The sequence below is a fragment of the Chenopodium album genome, chromosome 22 (genome assembly GCF_948465745.1).
Source record: "Chenopodium album chromosome 22, dcCheAlbu1.1, whole genome shotgun sequence".
NCBI lineage: Eukaryota > Viridiplantae > Streptophyta > Magnoliopsida > Caryophyllales > Amaranthaceae > Chenopodium > Chenopodium album.
The window spans coordinates 1,281,982-1,304,708 of record NC_137855.1 but is presented as its reverse complement, the minus strand read 5'-3'; the positions used below and the strand labels follow the sequence as shown (position 1 = coordinate 1,304,708).

At 34.8% G+C, this 22,727-nt stretch overlaps 2 protein-coding genes and 1 pseudogene across 3 annotated transcripts; all 3 read left to right on the top strand.

Annotated features, from left to right (window-relative positions):
* Positions 1–89: 89 nt before the first annotated feature.
* LOC145603467 (1-acyl-sn-glycerol-3-phosphate acyltransferase 2-like) lies at positions 90–2,010 on the top strand (annotated as a pseudogene).
* Positions 2,011–3,926: 1,916 nt separating this feature from the next.
* Positions 3,927–5,239, top strand: LOC145606186 (uncharacterized). Its single transcript, XM_081662235.1, has 4 exons — positions 3,927–4,274; positions 4,363–4,548; positions 4,661–4,810; positions 4,904–5,239. Exons 1-4 carry the CDS (start codon positions 3,927–3,929, stop codon positions 5,237–5,239), a joined length of 1,020 nt encoding a protein of 339 aa, XP_081518361.1.
* A 1,389-nt stretch (positions 5,240–6,628) lies between these two features.
* Positions 6,629–22,307, top strand: LOC145603781 (xanthine dehydrogenase 1-like). Of its 2 annotated transcripts, XM_081659763.1 has the most exons (14): positions 6,629–6,981; positions 8,479–8,578; positions 9,321–9,429; positions 9,940–11,448; positions 11,749–11,991; positions 12,125–12,439; positions 12,579–12,818; positions 14,151–14,435; positions 14,584–14,805; positions 20,121–20,282; positions 20,382–20,516; positions 20,596–20,832; positions 21,286–21,459; positions 21,999–22,307. In XM_081659763.1, exons 1-14 carry the CDS (start codon positions 6,843–6,845, stop codon positions 22,239–22,241), a joined length of 4,113 nt encoding a protein of 1,370 aa, XP_081515889.1. In that variant the 5' UTR covers positions 6,629–6,842; the 3' UTR covers positions 22,242–22,307. The 2 variants fall into 2 exon arrangements, with proteins under 2 accessions (XP_081515889.1, XP_081515890.1); XM_081659764.1 differs by lacking the exon at positions 6,629–6,981 and having other exon boundaries at positions 8,509–8,574.
* Positions 22,308–22,727: the final 420 nt, after the last annotated feature.

The window sequence follows — 22,727 nt, the reverse complement described above, 5'->3', positions numbered from 1 at the left end:
TGATGTACAAGTTCATTTTTGATGATCTACATGTCACTCTGAAATCTGAGTAATAATGTTTAAAGAAACATTTCACTAACTAAATAAATCTCTTGAGAATTTGAGATTGCTAATGATGATCGTTGCTAACTAAATGCAGTCAAATTATTTTATGTATCATTATGCAGTTCATCAGTTCCTTACAAATTGATATAAGATGATTCCATACCATTAGATCCTTTTGTACACAATTTATCACAGGGTGACAGTCAGGTATCACAGGGTATTCAATTCCTATACGTTTTGAATCAATAATTCCGTGCTCCAGATGCAGGTTATTGGTTGGTCACTGTGGTTTTCTGAGTATATCTTTGTCAAAAAGAGGTGGACTGAAGATCAAAGCATCCTAAAGGTACTTCAATATACATCTTTAATATTTATTGGTTGAGTTGTTTCTTGTTGTAAAATAATTATTCGATGGTAAATATCAGTCAAGCTTTGAGAAATTGAAGGAATTTTCTTTTCCCTTTTGGTTGGGTCTATTTGTTGAAGGAACTCGCTTCACACACCCAAAACTGTTAGATGCTCAGCAGTTTTCTATTTGAAAAGGATTGGCTGTCCCCAGAAACGTTTTGCTTCCCGTACAAAGATTTCTCTAGCAGTCTCTTTTTACCTTTTTTCTTTAGCTTGCTCTTTTCTTTTTATTAATTTCCTTCTGTTGTGTGAGTGCATGTGTGTAATTGTATGTGTGCGTGACTATTTCCTATTTTAGTCTTCTTGTCTGTTCTAGAGAGTATTACCTTCTGTCTTGTTGATTTCAGGGTCTTATTCTAGCTGTTATCTGGACTACCTTCTAATGATGTATACTGTTATTTCCATCTGGGTGCTTTCAGGGTCTAATTCTGGCTGTAAAACATTTGTGCTCATTTGTTCCAGCAGTATATGATATTACCTTCACTGTAGCAAGAGATAATTCCCCACCTTCATTGCTAACTTTACTAAAGGGCAAATCTTCTGTGGTAAGTAGCAGACATTTCTGTCATTATAGTAAGAGAAGTATAAAAAGAAAATGAGCTTATTGTGGTAAGTAGTAGACAATTCTGTCATTATAGTAAGAGAAGCATAGTAAAATAAATCTAGCTAATATAGCAAAAAAAATGCTGATTTTGGTCTTCCCCATTTTCTTTCTTTCTTTTGCTATGATGTGTTATTAGTGCCTTTTAAGACTTTCTTGATGCTGATTTGCTAGCTACTCTATGTTGCAGGTAAAAGTGCAGGTTAAGCGGCATTTGATGCATGAATTGCCTGAAACAAGCGATGATATTGCACACTGGTGTGAGGAGGCTAAGAGCTATAGTTAGAACTTAGAACCAATAAAATTAGCAGCATCTTAGAATAATGTCTACACTTTATTTAAGTTGTTGCAAATATACTTGTGAATTTGCATTGAAACAAAAAATAGATCATTCTTATCAAGAAATTTTCCAAAAAGAAAAGAGAACTAGTATATCCTCAGTTGATTCTTGTTAGGCTGCTTGATGTGAATCCTGTATCCTTTGAACTCCACCACCAGGATGCATTTTTGGACAAGTACTTTTCAGGCGGCAGTTTTGGCAACGAGGAAATTCAAGATCTTGGTCGACCAAAGCAGTCGTTAACTGTAAGGCATTAATTGTTGGCTTGCAACTAACATCTATCTCAAAACGTACTGATTACTATACTCACTCTTTTGGTGTATGCATGATTGATCTGCTTTTGTTGGTTTTGTTTACGAACAGGTGATGATTGTTTGGTCGTGTTTAGTTAGTATGGGAGCTTTCGGATTCTTGTTATGGACCAGCCTCTTCTCAACTTGGCAAGGCGTAATAGTATCGGCTGTGTTTCTGCTACTTGTTATAGTCACCATGCAGATCCTCATTCTGTTCTCACAGTCCGAGCCTAATATCGATTCTATGCCTATTACGATACTGCCACAAGATCCAGTGAAAGAGATACTTCTTAAAAGTTGAAAAGATTATTTAGAAAAAAGATTGAAAACCCTTAGTAAAGAACTTTCTGTAATCATAGGTAAAAAAAAAAAAGTTTATCATTCATTTAAATTCCTTTAAATCTTTTATTTTTTCTGTTCAAACAAATATTTTTTGACTTCACCATTTAACAGGTTGAATACACTCTGTAATGTTCTTCCAGTTCGGATGGTGATTGTTTTACAAAAAATTCAAAACATGAAGAACTTCTCAAAACTAATGCTAGTGTTAATATAAAACACTGAGAAATACACATCTGTAGACAATACAGAGTAGTTAGTAAAGTTGCTTAATTTGTAGAAGCTGTTTGAAGAACTTAATGCATTTTCTTGTGTTCTTAATTACTCTGTATTATGCTTTGTCCTATTCCTATGTAATCTTTGTTATGACTTTGAAGTTTGAATAGGAAGACTTTTAATTCTTACTTCATTTTATGGTTGTTCACTTCAATTTTTTGTACGATTTTATTTTTATTTTTTGTTTTTACGTTCAATCATTTTCAAAATATCAATCAATGTCACACAATACTTAATCATAATATTAAAAAGAAAATAGTTTCTTCTTTTTAAAATTGAGAATAATTTAAAGTGCCAAGGTTCATTTGTAATCAAATCATTTTTCAAAAAAAAAAAAAAACAAAAAACTAAAAATCACTATCATATCGAACTAATAAATCGACTCATTAACGCTTCAAAGGTGATTATGAGCCTGTGTCGAATTTTTGTTAATTTTATGTAATTTATAATGTTTTTTTTTTTTTTTTTTTTTTTTAATGGATATGTAACTTTATTTGATAATGTTGATTAGTTGGAAGTTAAATTAATAACCAAGTTATAAATATGGTATTTCATTGCTTTCAAAAAAATATATATATATATAAAATGATCTTTTCCTTCAATAAATAAACACAAAGACACGGCTTGGTATTATTTTCTAAAGATAAGTAGGCCTTTTCTGATATTTTTCGCCATACTCTCTTATTATGTTGGATGCACAATAAGAATATATATTTTGCCATGCTCTATCGTTCCTAAGAATATATAGCCTTCAAGCTTTTGCCTTGCTATTTCAGATCCATTTTTTTTACGCTACTTCACCTTCTTTTGAGGTATGCTTTTTTTTTTTTTTTGTGTTTTGTTTTTTAATCATTGGAATATGTATTATCTATGGTTTACTTTCACACTACCTTTTATCTAATTATATCTTTTCTTAATTTAATTAAATAACCTCTGTGTAACTAATTTAGGGTTCTTGGACTATTGAACTATATACTAATACTTTATACATATTGAATTACTTATTAAATTAATATATATATAAAAAATTGCTTATAATAATTGAGGAATTGTTTGCAATATTTGTACCTAATTTAACTCCCTTGAATTGTTTTAACTAGTTTCTATGTTTTTCGCTAATGAGGTATGCAGTCGTATGGATTGGCCAAGGGATGATTTTATCCCATGCTATCATTCGATCAATTTCGGAGCTTTATTATGTAGTTGTTCTTTAACTAATGACAAAGTAATTCGTGCTGTGAGGAATTTGAAGGACTACGGATATGAAAATAAGATTATTACCTCAAAAGACGTCTACAACCATTCAAAGAGAAAGAGAAGGAGAAACAACGATGATGATGATGATGATGTTAATGACGACTTATTAATCACTAATAATAATTATATTAGTAATGTGGATAGGATTAGTGATTTGCCTAATGATGTATTGTTGCACTTGCTATCTTTTGTGGATATGAAATCAGCTGGAAGAACTAGCCTCCTTTCCAAAAGGTGGAGATATGTTTGGACTTACTTACCTCATCTTGATTTCGAACACCCTAGTTTTCATCTGATTCGCCGCCCTTTACCCAGACCATCATTTAATTATGAAAAACATAGATATTATGAATGGGTTAATCAGGTTATGACTGGAAATCGCGCCTCGCATTTGACCACCTTTAGAATTCATTTCCCTCTTGATGGACGATCGGATACTACTGCTGATATTGATAAGTGGATAGCTATGGCCTTAAGCAAAAATGTAAGCAACTTGGAGTTGAACTTGTCACATGATACGGGATATTGTATTACGAATAAGTATAGTTACATAATTCGGCAGGATTTTCTGTTCAATAATCGGGTTACTACCCTGAAAACTATTCACTTGGAAGCATTAGTAGTCGAGGGAGATGTGGTTGAATATGTTTTGTCAAACAGTCTTAATCTTGATCGTGTAACCGTCAAGAATTGTGAATTTTACTTGTGTGGATCGGTACCTAAAACACAAGTTAGTTGTTGTTTCCTCCTCTAAGATGAAACACTTAGAGTTTTATGGTTGCGCCAACATTAAATCAATTCAGATTTCAGCTCCAAATCTTACTTGGTTTAAGTTCTTGGGTGTTAAAACAAAGATACAATATACTAGTGTTCCGGCACTTGTAAATGTAACCTTTGAGGGTGGATATTGGTATCACGAGCACAAATTGAATGTCTTTTCAAAATTTTCTAATCAACTTGAGCAACTCTCTCTTTCCTGGTCTCTAAAGGTTAGTTGTTGGATCCTTAACTATTTTAATTACTATGTATCGAAATCAATTACTTTGTATATTATATGGTATTAATTCAACTGGTTTTGGATTGTTCCAATGTTGTATGTAGGAAACATCTCTTCCAACTAATTTTCCGAGTTTTCCTAATGTTAAGCAATTGGAGATATATGTTATGCTTTCAGACGATGGAAAAGACAACCTTCTTGCTTTGACCTCTTTCATTAAGGCATGTCCTGTGTTGCACACCTTAAAGTTAAAGGTAAATTTTTGTTTTGACCTTAAAAGTAAAATAAATGTGTAAGATATCATTTAATGATGATTGGTCTATCTATCATTTGATGTTGTTTTGTAGCTTTTTCCCGTTCATGGAATATCATGGGCGGCGAAGTTTGTACAAGGTGATGTTCAAATTGAAACAATACGTGCCCATAAGCACCTTGCTATTGTAGAGTTTGCTCGTTTTTCAGGAACTGAATCAGAGGTGAATCTAGCACTTTTTCTGGCCGAGCATGCTCCCATGCTTAACAAGTTAATTTTTGATCCTTATCAACCCCAAGTGGGTGGAAATACACACATACGTGTGGACTTTGCAAATATAATTTTGTATGAACATATCAGCCTATGGAGAAGGCAAGCACAGGATCTTGCAAAACGAATTCGAGGAGGTGTTGATGTGGTGATTCTGTAATAAATAGGATTGTTTTCTTTTGAAATTGAACAATTATATTGTTTTAGGATTGAAAATTAAGATTTTAGAATTTATGTTTATTATGAGGCTTTACTATGATTGTAAAAATCACTGATTCATTTTCTCAAAATTCAATCAATAGTAAAAAAATTTCAAAAATTAACTTAGTTACTTATTCATTTTCTCAAAATTCAATACGCAAAGTCCAAATAAACATAAATTCCATAATTGGCTAACTAATCAATACATAAGTAAAAAATTAAATGTCCAAAAATTAGTTACAAATGACTATTAACTTCAAGCCAAATGAACCAAACTTACGTGATGAATTGCAACCTAATAGATGATCATAGTATAGCATATTGAATTTATGGGTCACTTTTAAGTTGCTCAAATAATAAATCTCAAGCTAAGCGACCCAATTTTCAGAAAACATAGTCAAATAACCTTTACATACATACACAAGTTATGACCAATAATCGAAATTGTCTGAGATAATCATTATACTACGTATTAGGTACAACAAAGCAAAGCAAATTAGCAATGCAACATTATAAAAATACAGTTAACAAAAGAAACTATAGATCAGGTTAGAACCCTTCAAGCTGTTAGTTGCTTTGTTATTGAATTCAGTCTGCAAAATTTTGTTATTGAAGTAAAGATCAGCATTGAATTTTTTGCAAATAAATGCATAACACTTATCATATACGGAGGAAGTATAATTTTGAAAAACTAAAAAACCACAATGATGCCAAACGAACCCTTAATTATTAGTGATTTTATAGCAACAAAATTCTGGTTCCTTCAATTCGTCACATAGAAAAATATAGCTAGTGGAAAATAAATTGAATAAATCGCTAATATTGTAGCATCCAACTTTTAAAACATATTGTATTTGAGCTGGCCAATTTTATGCAATTTTAGTTGTTTTTTGGCTCAGCTCAAAAAGCCCACTTGGCTCGTCTAGTTTGGGCACACATTTTCTAGGCCACAGTTTGGCCCGAACCGACCCAATAAATGAACATATTTTAACCTTGGCCCAGACCAAATGCGGGCCGGCCCGTCCATTGATCACCTCTAGCCCTTAGTAGATATATCATTTGACACTCTATACAAAAAATACAAGTTTTTCTTCTTAATATTTATAGTGATAAAATTGTAAATAAATTAACAATTTTTCATATGGGTCATGTTAATATAATTAGGAATATGTCATACTCCGTACTAACTACACGTTCTTTATGTTAATTTATTTACAGTTTTGTCCTTTAAGTCCTTTTGGGATTCTTTAATACTCAAGACTCAAGAGTATATACTATATAAAGTAGAAAACAAAAGTACGATTTACGAAGTATGAAGTAACTTATTCCGTGTTCTTTTTTTTATCTTCAACATAATATCATATTATCTCGTCCGATCTCATCATATTTCAACACAATCTTTTTAATCGGTTCAACTATACTACTCCGTATAAAATTCTCAATTCAAATACTCTTTGTTCATCTTTTTTCGTCAATTTCTTTCTAAATTCAATCTATTTTTCTAAATTTGGAGATTAAATTAATCTACTAGTAGAAAATTCACAGTGATCTTCGAAATAAAAATGGGATCTTTGATGAGTGAAGAAAAAGTTGGATTAATCGAAGAAAAAGAATCATATGAAGCTATTGTTTACATCAATGGTGTTCGTAAACTTCTTTCTGATGGTTTAGCTCACTTGACTCTTCTTGAGTATCTCAGAGGTATGATTACTAATGATTTTATTCTGTAATTTTGTTTTTAATTCGTTATTTTAATTGAATATATTGAATTTATTAAGTTGAAATTTGTTTTAATTTCTGTATTTTGTTAAGTTTATAATCATGAGTTATGCTGTTGTAAGATGTTACGGTGCTTTGTTATTGAGGTATGATGTTTGACTTTTGATGAATTTTGATGGGAAATCATGAAATTGTATGATTGTTACAGTAGAATTTAGGAATTTAGCTAAATGATAGGCCCTTACCCCCTGGTTTCCAAATTTTGTGTCGGTTTCGATTTTCGAGGTTGAATTTTGATCAAGTTATCCTCAAATTTGAACGGAGTAGATGATAATTGTAAGAATTATGTTACTGTAACAAATTAAAGTGTGATAATGTTATCATGAAATGAAATTAAAGTGGTTTTGCTTTAGAAGGTTTTGATTGAGGTTTGTTGGAGAAAATAATAAAGAAAAAGAATCAACTTTACCCTTTTAGCCAAAAGAAATTTAACTTTCCCCTTTTTCTCTAAAGAGTGACAGTCCTATAGAATTATACTTCCTTTTTATTTTATTTTTTAAAATTATTAAAACTAATCTATCTGATCTTTTCTGAGCCCAAAATCCATCCATTTTCTTTAGTGCAACTTTTTTATCACATAGATTATGAGCTTCAATTGAATAAAGTAAAATACTCTGCAAGTGAGGTTTGTTGGGGAATAAATATGAGTTTATGACATGAAGGAAATATAGAGTTATTGGCTTTTTGTAAATTTCTTGTTACGATTCTTGTCTTGCAATTTACTCGGTTTCATTTTGCATAGTAGGACTTTCTCTAATATATCAAATAGCAACCATTTTTAAGCAAGCCACCACCCCAATGCCCTAGTGAAGACATGGACATGCTTTTGGCACTCGATATTGTGCTAATGAATATTATACTCCGATTACATCAGGAAAGTTGACAATATATCCATCTACTATGTTGAGTTTCTTTCTCATCCGTATGATTTTTTCCTCCACCCTTATCTTACAATGAAGAAAAAAATTATAGGGTGGGCGACTGTAAGCCTACCTAGTAATTTGTTATGCATAGTTTGATGCATAGAGAATGCAACTGTGATCACGCTTAGAGCCTTTGATAGAGGAGCAATCTGTTTTTCTTATCTCCTCTGGCAGTGGAAAGGGGAGGAGAAGCAGGGAAAGAGACTGTGGGAGGGAGAGGTGAATCAAGGGAAGATGAAGAGAAAGAAGCAGGGAAAACCAAGATGAAATAAGGAGGATTACCTATATCCGATGACAAAATAGGCCCAAATGATCTCTGTTGTTCTTTTTCATGCGGTCATGCACTAACACCTTAAAAGTGGCTGAGGGAATTTTTAATTTCTTTGTTTACCAATCTGGTGATTTGGCTTAAAGTATTATGCAGAATTAGCTGTTTTTCTGTGGCTATTTGATTTGTTGTTGATTAATGATGTTGTGATCAATGCTTTTGGTGCAGATCTTGGCCTAACTGGGACAAAATTAGGTTGTGGTGAAGGAGGTTGTGGTGCTTGTACGGTTATGGTCTCCTACTTTGATCATCTGCACAAGAAATGTGTGTGAGTCTCTGTAAAACAAAATTTTCTGCTTGTTTGCTCCAAACTTAAATTAATTATAAGAACCTAAAGTGGTCACTGTCGTCATCTGTTTACTATGCTCACATATGTCTACTGACTAATACTAAAATGGCTATCTTATATTATGGTGTGAAAAGCAGCTGTTATTTTTAGGGCTATGAGTGAATGTAGGGAGCATTGAATCATATAAAGCCATTCTGTCATACAAAGTTCTATAAGGTTAACTAACTTGTGTGAAAAGCAGTTTGGAATATGTGTGTTATTAAATCACACTATGAAGTCTGCTGTGACTGATAGACCATCATATTATCGCTATAGCTGTTATGATATGTTATTATTGTCATGTTGCATCTTAGTACTTTTATATTATACCTTTAAGACGATTTAAATTTCATATCCAGAATAACATACGATTATGCTCCAAAAATAATGAATTAAATTATTTTTATATGTTTTATAATCTTTTTCTACTGTGAGTAACCTTAGAAGAATGGCGTAGTTTCATCTTTAGAATTTTGACATGTCCTTTGTCTGCTTAATTTTTAAACCATTCTGATAGTAGTTACGTCTGTTTGATATTTGGCATAGCTGCACTTTGTTCTAGCAGGATTATGACATCACTCCATGTGGGTCGAGCATCTTTTTTTCATAATTGTCGCATCTATAATGGTTGACAAACCAAATTAAAGAGATTGTTTCAATTTCTTATTTTTTCCTCTAACAGGCACCATGCAGTTAATGCATGTTTGGCTCCACTGTACTCTGTAGAAGGAATGCATGTAATCACAGTGGAAGGCATTGGAAATCGTAAACTTGGCTTACATCCAGTGCAGGTTCAATTCTTTCCATTTTATATGATTTCATCTAAATAGGAGCGTACTTCGTACATCATTATAAGTACCCCAGAGCTATGCCCTCTAGCATTATTGGTCGATACTTACAAATAAACTCCGCATGAGTCTATGAAATTCTAGGGTTTGTTTTATTAACCTAATTTTTACTTATTTGAACTTATCTTATCAAAACTTATTTGACATTTTTAGAACTGAATTTAGTTGTAAATTGAACTTTAGGCAGCGTTTATAAACCCTTATCAAATTTTGTTAGGGCTTATCTTATTTGAACTTTCCTGAACTTTGCTCCGGTAGCCTAAACTTATCTCATTTGAACTTTCCTGAAGTAAGTGAAAATGAGTTGAACAAACAGGCCCTTATTGTTATTTTTTCGGCTTTTGTTTATCTGAAATTCCTTCGTTGACAGGATAGCACTTTCCTGACTAATTTTAATGAGGAAAAGGAACTGTTTTGCAACTTTTCTGTTATTTATTTATGTTATCTTTGCAGGAATCATTGGCAAGCTCACATGGCTCCCAGTGTGGATTTTGTACTCCTGGATTTGTCATGTCCATGTATGCTTTATTAAGATCCTGTCAAACTCCTCCAACTGAGCAGCAAATTGAAGAAAGTCTGGCAGGGAATTTGTGCCGTTGCACAGGTTATAGGCCAATTATTGATGCCTTCAGAGTTTTTGCTAAAACCGATGACATGATATACACTGGTGCTACGTTGGCAGATCATCAAGGCAATGAGTTCATATGTCCATCTACTGGTAAACCCTGTTCTTGTGGCTTAAAATCTAATAGCAACTCTGAAAATATGAAGGAAAGTGGGACTTGCAATGAACGGTACAAACAACTATCTTATAGTGATGTTGATGGTAGCAAATACAATGATAGAGAGCTTATTTTTCCTCCTGAGCTATTGCTAAGGAGACCTGCCTTTTTAAGCTTGAGCGGTTTTGGTGGGCTTAAGTGGTATAAACCTGTGTCACTTCAACATGTTCTAGAGTTAAAAGCCAAATATCCAGAGGCAAAGTTGGTAAATGGTAACACTGAGGTTGGAATCGAAATGAGGCTGAAGAGAATGCAGTATAAAGTTCTTGTGTCAGTTGCACAGGTGCCTGAGTTAAACATCTTACACGTGAAAGATAACGGTTTGGAGATAGGGGCTGCTGTGAAACTGTCTGAGCTTCTGAGTGTTCTTAGAAGAGTTTCTTTAGAGCGTGCTGCTCATGAAATTTCATCTTGTAATGCTTTTATTGAGCAAATAAAATGGTTTGCTGGAACTCAGATAAGAAATGTTGCCTCTGTTGGTGGAAATATCTGCACAGCTAGTCCAATATCAGACTTGAATCCTCTTTGGATGGCTACCGGAGCAAAATTTCACATTATTAATAGCAAGGGAAACACTAGAACAATTTTGGCAGAGAACTTTTTCTTGGGGTATCGTAAGATTGATTTGTCAAGTGATGAGATTTTACTATCAATTCATTTACCATGGACAAGGCCTTATGAGTTTGTGAAAGAGTTTAAGCAAGCGCATCGTAAAGATGATGATATTGCATTAGTAAATGCCGGGATGCGTGTTCACCTTGAGAAGAAGAACGAAGAATGGCTTGTTTCAGATGCATCAATTGTATATGGAGGGGTTGCTGCTGTTTCTTTTTTTGCGTCAAAAACAAAAGATTTTCTTATAGGAAAGACTTGGAACAAGGAGTTGCTAGATGGGGCCTTAAAAGTCTTGGAGGAGGACATATTACTTAAGGAAGATGCACCAGGTGGGATGGTGGAGTTCAGAAAATCTTTGACATTAAGTTTTTTCTTCAAATATTTTTTGTGGGTATCTCGAGAATTAGATGTAAAGACATCTTTGACAGAGAGTGTACCTCCATCATATCTGTCAGCAATACAGTCATCCCATAAGCCACCTGTAATTGGGAGTCAGGACTATGAGATTGTCAAACATGGGACAGCTGTAGGATCTCCCGAGATGCATCTATCTGCAACACTTCAGGTGTGCAACAATAATTTTGGGAATATCCCTTCATAGAGATTTATTTGCTTTAAATTTTTCTATTTTGGTGTGTGGGTGTGTTTAATGCACTAAAACGTGTTTTTATTTTTTATTTTTTATTTCTACTGGTTGTTCATTATAAAGTTCTAGGCTGAAGTTGGCATCATTAATGTCATATAATTTTAAATGTGAATTTGCTAATTTTGAATGGTTATTCCTATTTATTCAATCATGTTATCAAGCTAGATTTTATACATTATACTTAGCACTCTTACCATATTATTCTGTCAATCTTTTTAGGTAACAGGCGAGGCAGAATATGCTGATGATATAGCAATGCCACCTAATGGTTTACATGCTGCATTGATCCTGAGTAGAAAGCCTCATGCCCGCATAGTCTCAATTGATGATTCGGGTGCAAAGTCTTTGCCTGGCTTTGAAGGCATATTTTATGCCAAAGATGTCCCTGGGGATAATTTTATTGGGCCCGTGGTCGCTGATGAGGAGCTCTTTGCTTCAGAATTGGTAACTTGTGTGGGCCAGGTGAACTCCAATCTTACAGAACTTTTGAGTTCATTTTATTGGTTATTAGCTCATATTAGCTCATCCAAAAGAATTTGATACCTCATTTGAATCTTATTTAGGCATCTTTTGACTAGTGTCTGTGAATTTACAGGTGATTGGCATAGTTGTTGCTGATACCCATGAAAATGCAAAACTAGCAGCAAGAAGCGTGCATGTGGAGTACGAAGAGCTGCCTCCTATTTTATCCATAGAAGATGCAATTAAATCTAAAAGTTTTCATCCTGGCTCAGAGAGGCAATTCAAGAAAGGTGATGTTGATCTCTGCTTTCAGTCAGGTGAGTGCGACAGGATCATAGAAGGTGAAGTACAAGTAGGTGGTCAGGAACATTTCTACTTGGAATCAATGAGCAGTTTAGTGTGGACCATGGACAGTGGTAATGAGGTCCATATGATCTCATCTACTCAGGTATGTATCATACTAAAGTTGCTAGTTTCTCCTATGCCCTATCAATAAAATTTTAAATGTTTAATTTTTAAATGTCTTCTGCATGAAATTTTTCTTTTTTTTTTGTTAATTAATTTGCATTATAATAATCCCTCTGCAGGCACCTCAGAAGCACCAGAAGTATGTCAGTCACGTACTTGGTCTTCCTATGTCAAAAGTAGTTTGCAAAACGAAGAGAATTGGTGGTGGATTTGGTGGCAAGGAGACAAGATCAGCTTTTATTGCTGCTGCAGCTTCTGTTCCATGTTATCTGTTAAACCGTCATGTAAAACTCACCCTAGACCGAGATGTTGACATGATGATAACTGGACAGCGTCACAGCTTTCTTGGAAAGTATAAGGTACAGTTTAGTTTCTCTAGTTGGCTAATACAATTATTTTGTTAAGCTGCGATTGACATGCATGTTGGAGACTTGGAGTATGTTGTAAACTTAAACAATCCTTAAAAAGCCTCACACATTAGATTAGTTTTCCACCAAACAACATCTTCATTACAAATGAAAAGCTCCAACAAACTTTTACGCTGTTTGTGCATAAACATAGATGATTCTAAATATAGTTTTTGAAATGGACTGAAAGGAGAAGAGGAGGGAATTAAATGGATTTTGGTGTTTTAAAATGTCAAGATCAAAGTAGTAGCCACTAGAACCTTGGATTAGTGATCAAGAATATTTGCAACTTGTATAAATTGCATTAATAAATTACCTCCATACTTTTCCAATGCTGTTAAATTATCAAGTTTTTAGGTGCTGATTTTTGCTTCATTCCAATGAGGCAATGATTATTGCTCATAACTTATGTATAGCAATGGTAGGACTATGGTATGGGTTATGTAGTATGTACTATTACAGCCAATTTAGCAGCGGGTAATAAATTGCAGTAATGGAAATCAATTTTAAGTGTAATTTAGTATGGAAAACAACGTATAATCTCCATGGGATCACAATCTCATCCCCCAAGCTTGTGGTTTCTTCATATTTTTCCATTACCATTCATTACCACTTGGGAAGTGATACTAGGTGGGAATGAACATTGACTATCTTTCTGAATTTACATACAAATCCATTCCCATTACCATTGTGGCATTGTTTATAACTATTACCAAATGGGCCATTAAGATAAAGGAAGTATTGGACCACAACATAATGTACTAGAAGAAACAAGATAGGCACACCACAAAATTAAGTGGAATATCCCTTTCACAAGTAAGTGGAAATTTTTCTTCAAAAAAAAAGTAAGTGGAAATTTTACAATATGGGACAATATTACACTAACCATAGAGAGAAACACCATGAGAAATATATGGGATCAGACTCTAAGTTTTTCAAAATTCACAGTAAGGGGTATTATAATGTGTGTGTGCGTTTTTTTTTTTTTTTTTTTTTTTTTAAATTAATTAATTTATTTATTATTTTTATTGTATTACAGTCTATCAACCATCCGCCATTGGTCTGTGATTTAATTAATTTCAAATGAAAAGTTGTCTTGCTCTCAGTCAAATATGGATGATTTTGAAACCCTAGCATCCTTGACTCGTTCAGTTGTGTGTATGTGTGTGTGTGTGTGTGTTGTAGATTGATAGTTCTTTATGAAGATAGCCTCTCTATGAATTCATTTCACGGATCCAAATATTAAACATTTTAACTAAATTAATGTAATATATCACTGAGCAGGTAGGATTTACAAATGAGGGGAAGGTTCTTGCTCTGGACCTTGAGATTTATAACAATGCTGGAAATTCACATGATCTCTCTCTTCCTGTCCTTGAACGTGCAATGTTTCATTCGGACAATGTTTATGAGATACCTAATGTTCAGATTAATGGAAATGTTTGCTTCACTAATTTTCCAAGCAACACTGCGTTCCGTGGATTTGGTGGCCCTCAAGGGATGCTTATTGCTGAAAATTGGATCCAGAGGATAGCCATGGAGCTCAAGAAGAGCCCAGAGGAGATCAGGGTAAGACTAACTGCTGTATATGTTTTTAATGTATGAGGCACTGAGGCTTTGCTTGCAAAAATATCATCAGTTTTGAAGAAATCAACATATATTGTTTGTGAATACACTTGTTGAGTTATAAGTAATTCTCGAATTTGTGCTGTCTTAGGAAATAAACTTCCAAAGTGAAGGATCGATATTGCATTATGGCCAAGTTCTTGAGCATTTCACGTTGCGTGAGCTGTGGAATCAACTTAAATCATCATGCAACTTTCCAAAGGCACGAGCAGAGGCTGACGAGTTTAATGTTCAAAATCGATGGAAAAAACGTGGAATTGCTATGATTCCCACTAAATTTGGCATCTCATTTACAACCAAGTTTATGAATCAGGTAACCTATAATGCAATAGACATTGTAAATTGCCTACCAGTTTTTAAGCTTGAGAAGCTAATCCTTCCTTGATTTTGGTATGAAACCCTGTTAGGCTTATAAGTGGCTCAACTCTCCTCCACTTAGTGGGCATGACAAGGTCCCTTTTTAAAATGTCAACACAATTTATTTTTTTGCTGCTGTCATCTACATTAACCTTAATTAGACCCAGGCATGATGATGTTACTCGTGGGAAGGGCAATATTGGGTACTAACATTAATTTTTAGTAGAGTTGTCAAAAACTGACCCGACCCGAGAACCAAACCGGCAATGATCTGAACCCAACCTGTACCCGGACAATGGGGTGAAACTAGTGACCCGTAACCCGACCTGAACCTGACCCGATGTAAACCGACAACCGATTTGGTCCAATATTTGGGTTGAGGCCGGTTTTCAATTCGCTTCTCTCTCTCCGGCGAGGTTTGAACTAGAGTAACCGTCAACCGATTTAATCCAACCCAACAACAATCGGAACCCGAACTAGTACCCGACCCAATTAAAACCTGTACCTGAGTCATGGAAGGTTTAATAAAATTTATACGCCTTTTGTTCAACTTATATACTGGTACAAAACTGTAAACCCACAATCCGATTCAGCTTGTATACCTTTTGTTCTCTATTACTCATATATAGGTTTAATAAAATCTTAATAATGCTGATCAAATTATGGAAGACGTAATTATATAGGTTCAACTTCAGCACATCAATATTTATTGGAATTGAACTTGAACCAAAACCCAACATAACACTAACTCGAACCCGAATGTACCATCTATTAAACCACTTAAAACTGACTCACACACAACCTGAACCTGAAATTGAATCCGATCTGAATTTGGCTCAAATTGAACCCGACATATATCCGAAAAGTTGAATGACCTAGAATAACATCAACTAAAATATACCCGACCCAAACTTGAACCTATCTGAGGTAAAAAAACTACAAAATTGAAGCCTTCAATTTTGTAATTTTTTAACTTTTTTTCGCCCGGGAATAAAAATTAATGAGATTTTTACCATGGTCCCAAATACCCTCGTGAGTCCAATTGAGTCGGTGGAACCATCCAATATGCCCTTAAATGATCATTTTACACGTTCACAACTTGTAGTGATTTCGTAAACTCAAGCCTACCATGGACGTTTATGATAACATATAATGATCATATATGGTTTCAAACGACATTATATGATCCCGAGATGTATCCCTTAGGGTCTCAAGGATTTTCGACACCGAGTCCTAAAACCTCTAAATTTACACAAAAAACGTGGATTATAGCCTTCAATTTTGTAATTTTTTGACATTTCTTCGACCGGAAATAAAAATTGCCGAGATGTTAATCATAGTCCCTAATATCCTCCAGGAGTCCAATTGGGTAAGTGGAACCACCCAATTTGCCCTTGTCATTTTACCAACCTACAACGCACGTTTATGACAACATATAATGATCATATATGGTTTCAAACGGCATTATAAGACTCCGAGATGTATCCCTTAGGGTATTAAGGCTTTTCGACACTGGGCCCTAAAACCACTAAATTTACACAAAAAGCGTGGATTATAGCCTTCAATTTTGTAATTTTTTTTACCTTTTTTCGACCGAAAATAAAAATTGCCGAGATGTTAACCATAGTTTCTAATACCCTCTGGGAGTCCAATTGGGGTCGGTGGAACCACCCAATATGCTCTTAAAGGGTCATTTTACCCGTTCACAATTTGCAGTGATTTCGTAATCTCAAGCCTACAAAGAACGTTTATGACAACATATAATGATAATATATGGTTTCAAACGGCATTATATGACCCTAAGATTTATCCCTTAGGGTCTCAAGGCTTTTCGCCACCTGGCCCCTGAAACCTCAAAATTTACACAAAAAGCATGGATTATAGCCTTTAATTTTGTAATTTATAGACCTTTTTTCGACCGGAAATAAAAATTGCCGAGATATTAATTATAGTCCCTAATACCCTCTAGGAGTCCAATTGGGTCGGTGGAACCAACCAATATACCCTTAAAAGGTCATTTTACCCGTTCATAACTTGCAGTGATTTCGTAAACTCAAGCCTACAATGGACGTTTATGACAACATTTAATGATCATCTATGGTTTCAAACGACATTATATGACCCCGAAATGTATCCCTTAGGGTTTCAAGGCTTTTCGCCACTGGGCCCTAAAACCTCAAAATAAACACAAAAAACGTAGATTATAGCCTTCAATTTTGTAATTTTTGACTTATTTTAGACCAGAAAAAAAAATTGCCGAGATGTTTACCATAGTCCCTAATACCCTCTAGGAGTTTAATTGGGTCGGTGGAACCACCCAATATTCTCTTAAACGGTCATATTACCCGTTCACAACTTGTAGTGATTTTGTAAACTGAAGCCTACCACGGACGTTTATGAGAACATATAATGATCATATATGGTTTCAAACAACATTATATGACCCCGAAATGTATCTCTTATGGTCTCAAGTCTTTTCAACACCGTGCCTTAAAACCTCTAAATTTACACAAAATGCGTGGATTATAGCCTTCAATTTTGTAATTTTTTGACCTTTTTTCGACCGGAAATAAAAATTGTCTAGATGCTAACCATAGTCGCTAATACCCTCCAGGAGTCCAATTGGGTCGGTGAAACCACCCAATATGCCCTTAAACGGTCAATTTACCCGTACACAATTTTTAGTGATTTCGTAAATTCAAACCTAAAACGGACGTTTATGACAACATATAATGATCATATATGGTTTCAAACAACATTATATGACCCCGAGATGTATCCCTTAGGGTCTCAAGGCTTTTCGCCACCACCTCTAAATTTACACAAAAAGCGTGGATTAAAGCCTTCAATTTTATAATTTTTTGAACTTTTTTCGACCGGAAATAAAAATTGTCGAGATTTTAACCATAGTCCCTAATACCCTTCGGGAGTCCAATTTGGTCGGTGAAACCACCCTATATGCCCTTAAAGGGTCAATTTACCCGTTCACATTTGGAAGTGATTTCGTAATCTCAAGCCTACAACAGACGTTTATAAAAACATATAATGATCATTATGTTTTCAAACGGCATTATATGACCTCGAGATGTATCCCTTAGGGTCTCAAGGCTTTTCGCCACCGGGTCTGAAACCTCAAAATTTACACAAAAAACGTGGATTATAGCCTCCAATTTTGTAATTTTTAGACCTTTTTCCGACCGGAAATAAAAATTGTCAAGATGTTAACCATAGTCCCTAATACCCTCCAAGAGTCCAATTGGGTCGGTGGAACCACCCAATATGCCCTTAAACAGTCATTTTACCCATTCACAACTTGTAGTGATTTCGTAAATTGAAGCCTACCACGAACGTTTATGAGAACATATAATGATCATATATGGTTTCAAACGGCATTATATTACCCCCGAGATGTATCCCTTAGGGTCTTAAGGTTTTTCGCAAACCGGGCCTTGAAACCTCAAAATTTACACAAAAAGCGTGTATTATAGCCTTCAATTTTGTAATTTTTTGACCTTTTTTCGATCGGAAATAAAAATTGTCGAGATGTTAACCATAGTTCCTAATACCCTCCAAGAGTCCAATTGGGTCGGTGGAACCACCCAATTTGCCCTTAAACTGTCATTTTACCCGTTCACAACTTGTTATGATTTCGTAAACTCAAGCCTACCACGGACGTTTATCAGAATATATAATGATCATATATGGTTTCAAACGGCATTATATGACCCCGAGATGTATACCTTAGGGTCTTACAGTTTTTCGCCACCGGGCCTAGAATCCTCTAAATTTACACAAAAGCGTGGATTATAACCTTCAATTTTGTAATTTTTTGACCTTTTTGTATCGACCGAAAATAAAAATTGCCGAGATGTTAACCATAGTCCCTAATACCCTCCAAGAGTCCAATTGGGTCGGTGGAACCACCCAATATGCCCTTAAACAGTCATTTTACCCATTCACAACTTGTAAATTCGTAACTCAAGCATACCATGTACCTTTATGACATAATATAATGATCATATATGGTTTCAAACGGCATTGTATGACCTTGAGATATCCCCTAGGGTCTCAACACTTTTTTCCACCGGGCCTCGAAACCTCCAAATTTTCTCAAAAAGTGTGGATTATAGCTTGAGGTATCAAAAACTGACCTGATCCGAGAACCCGACCTTAACCGACAATGATTTGAACATAGCCTGTACTCGAACAATGGGGTGAAACTAGTGATTTGTAGCCTGTCCTGATAGTTACTGTCAACCGGTTAAATCCGACCCGAAAACAATCCGAACCTAAACTAGTACCCGACCCAATTAAAACCTGAACCCGAGTCATGGAAGGTTGAATAAAATTTTATTTACCTTTTATTTAGCTTATATACTGGTATAATTTTGTAAACCCTTAACCCGATTAATAAAATCTTATGTTCAACTTATATACCTTTTGTTCTCTATTACTCGTATATAGGTTTTATAAAATCTTGATGATGCTTGATCAAATTATGGAAGACGTAATTATATAGTTCAACTTGGCCACATCAATATTTGTTAGACTTGAACTTGAACCAAAACCCGACTCAACACTAACGTGAACCCGAATGTACCATCTTGTTAACCCATCCAAACCCGACTCAACATAACCCGAACCTAAAATTGAACCCGATCTGATTTTTACTCGAATTTAACCCGACCTAAATCCGATAAGGTGAACGACCCATTATAATTTGAACTGAAATTGACCCGACCTGAGATATGAAGCTAGATTGATCCGACATAACATGATCCTGATTTAACCTGAGACCTAATTTGACCCAACCCAAACCCAACTTGAATACCCGAATTGACAACTCTAATTTTTAGGCTTTAATCAGGTTGTATTGAATTCATACCATTATCAATTGTATGTGGTGTGGAAATGATTTTTTATTTTGTTTTGATTAGGTTCTGTATAATTTGGATTTGACTTTATCATGTGAGCATGCAAAGTTCATTCCTGTGTGCATTTTCTATCATTGTTGACCCTGCATGTTATCAATCTATCATACACATGCAAGTTAAGGTGACTAGCTTCCCTCCGTGCAATAAAGATTGCCTCCTAAAGACTTTTGAGGTCTGATATCTTAAACATTGACCAATAATGTATCAACTTACAGTGTGTTTTACAATGTACAAAGGAGTTTTTCTTTAAAGATTGGCATGTCTATAAAGTGAGTAGGTAGAGGTGTTTCATCTCTTGTTCTTCACTGTTCTTATGTATTGATTACAATGAATGCAGGCAGGCGCCCTTGTCCAAGTTTATACTGACGGCACTGTACTAGTTACTCATGGTGGTGTTGAGATGGGTCAAGGCTTACATACAAAAGTAGCCCAAATTGCTGCTTCTGCTTTTGACATTCCTCTTAGCTCTGTATTCATATCGGAAACTAGTACAGACAAGGTAACAAGCAAGCAGAAGATGTCAAATTCGCATACATAAATATTTTACTGTAGAACTTACAGGCACTTCTATTCTGCTGTTTTTGTTTGCGGCCAACAGGTTCCAAATTCATCACCAACTGCAGCATCAGCAAGTTCTGATATGTATGGTGCTGCAGTTCTAGATGCTTGTGAGCAAATAAAAGCAAGGATGGAGCCTATTGCTTCAAAACAGAACTTCTTTTCATTTGCCGAGGTAGTGTGTCTAGATAATAAAATACTTTTTCCAAAAATTATTTTCCTCTAGGAGATAATGACCACTTTGTTTCTTTCAGTTGGTACATGCATGCTATTTGGAGAGAATAGATCTATCTGCTCATGGTTTCCATGCTACTCCTGATATTGGCTTTGATTGGAAAACCTGCAAGGGGAAACCTTTCAGTTATTTCACGTACGGTGCTGCTTTTTCTGAGGTCGAAATCGACACATTAACTGGAGATTTCCACACAAGAGTTGCAAACATCTTTCTTGATCTTGGACATTCTCTCAATCCTGCCATTGATGTTGGTCAGGTACTTTCCACTACAGAATTCTCCATCTTAGCTGTTTGGGCTTAATAAATTAGATAGAAGAATGGTTGGAAAAAAATTGGTAGAAGTTGTGCATTGTTTGGTTTGGTTTTAACCTTTTCAAAATTGGAATTTGCTCAAAAGCTTTATATTTCATCTTTCTGTATCTACTTTGAAGGATTAATCATACTAAAAAAAAACCCTATTAGTAATGAGTCGTGTCCTCATTTTAATAAAAAAAATGGAGCAAATGTCAGGACCAATGCTTTTATATGATTGACTGCAGTTGTTTATTAGCTTTGTTTTACTGTCCGTGTCTTGATGATAATGTTAACTCTTATTGCTTGATTGTGTAGAGCACAGGATAGTCTCACATTAATCACAGAAAATCACTGCTGAACTTTACTGAATGTAAATCCTGCATATTCATTTTTTCACAACCCATGTTTATTGCAGATTGAAGGGGCATTCGTACAGGGGCTGGGCTGGGTTGCTTTAGAGGAGCTCAAGTGGGGAGATGCAGCTCATAAGTGGATACCTCCTGGCTTCCTTTACACATGTGGACCTGGAAATTATAAAATTCCATCCCTGAATGATGTACCCTCAAAATTCAGCGTCTCTCTTTTGAAGGTTTGTACACCTGTCGTTATCACTTATAGTGTTAGATGCTTCTATATACACCCCAATTTGTGAGTTATGGAATTGGATCTGTAGTAGGCTAAAAAATCATCTGGTTGATTGAGTATGCTGCCAGTAAATCCTTTCTTATTACATACTCCGTAGTGAGTTATGGAATTGGATCTGTAGTAGGCTAAAAAATCATCTGGTTGATTGAGTATGCTGCCAATAAATCTTTTCTTATTACATACTCTGTAGTATGGGCTTCACTGCCTCTAAACTACGGAAGAGCATGCATGTAGGAAGGAAGCTCGAGCTTAATGCTGATGGTTAAAAATTTGTCTTTTTTTATATCGTTATGAAACTTGGTCTCTAGATGAGAAGCATATACATGGCCAAAGTAAAAGTGATCCCATATGAATATTGCTAATATTCCTTGTGTTATTGTTTAAAGTTGCCCTTCTGTGTGACACTACAAATAAGAATCTGCTATCTGCAAACTGTGAGTCAAATATTCGATAACATGCTACTATTGGCTGATATACATGCAGGGATCTCCAAATGTTAAAGCTATACATTCCTCTAAAGCTGTTGGCGAACCTCCATTCTTCCTTGCTTCTGCTGTCTTATTTGCTATCAAGGATGCAGTCACAGCTGCTAGAACGGAAGCAGGCTACAGTGGGTGGTTTCCTCTGGACAATCCTGCTACACCTGAGAGAATCCGCATGGCTTGTACGGACGAGATTACCTCAAGATTTGTTGATTCAAAATTCCGTCCTAAACTCAGTATCTAAGCACTTAATAAGCTGTGTATGGTACTCAATTAGTTGCTTTTGGCAGGTACACAAATTGTTTTTTTTTTTTTTTTTTTTTTTTTTTTTTTTTTTTTTTTTTTGTGACATCCATGTACACAAATTGGAAGAATATATACAAATATGTAGATTAATACATATAGTCTATGTAATCTATTAAAATTTTTAACCATCAGCATTTGTTAAAAATCATGAATTATTGTAAAACATTCCAATTAGTTAAAATTTATGAATTATTGTAAAACATTCCAATTTGTACATTAAAATGCTACCCATATTTCAAAACCAACGCTCTTGTACATCAAATATACCTTACTAACACGTCTTAAGACCCGACATCAAATCTTGTAAACAAGGCCCTTGAATTGGGAGCTCAATTCAAAGTTTTCTAGATAGTCGATACAGTTGATTTCATTCACTTTCTACTTTCTAGGTAAATTCTCATTTTTTTTTTCAGTTGATACATAT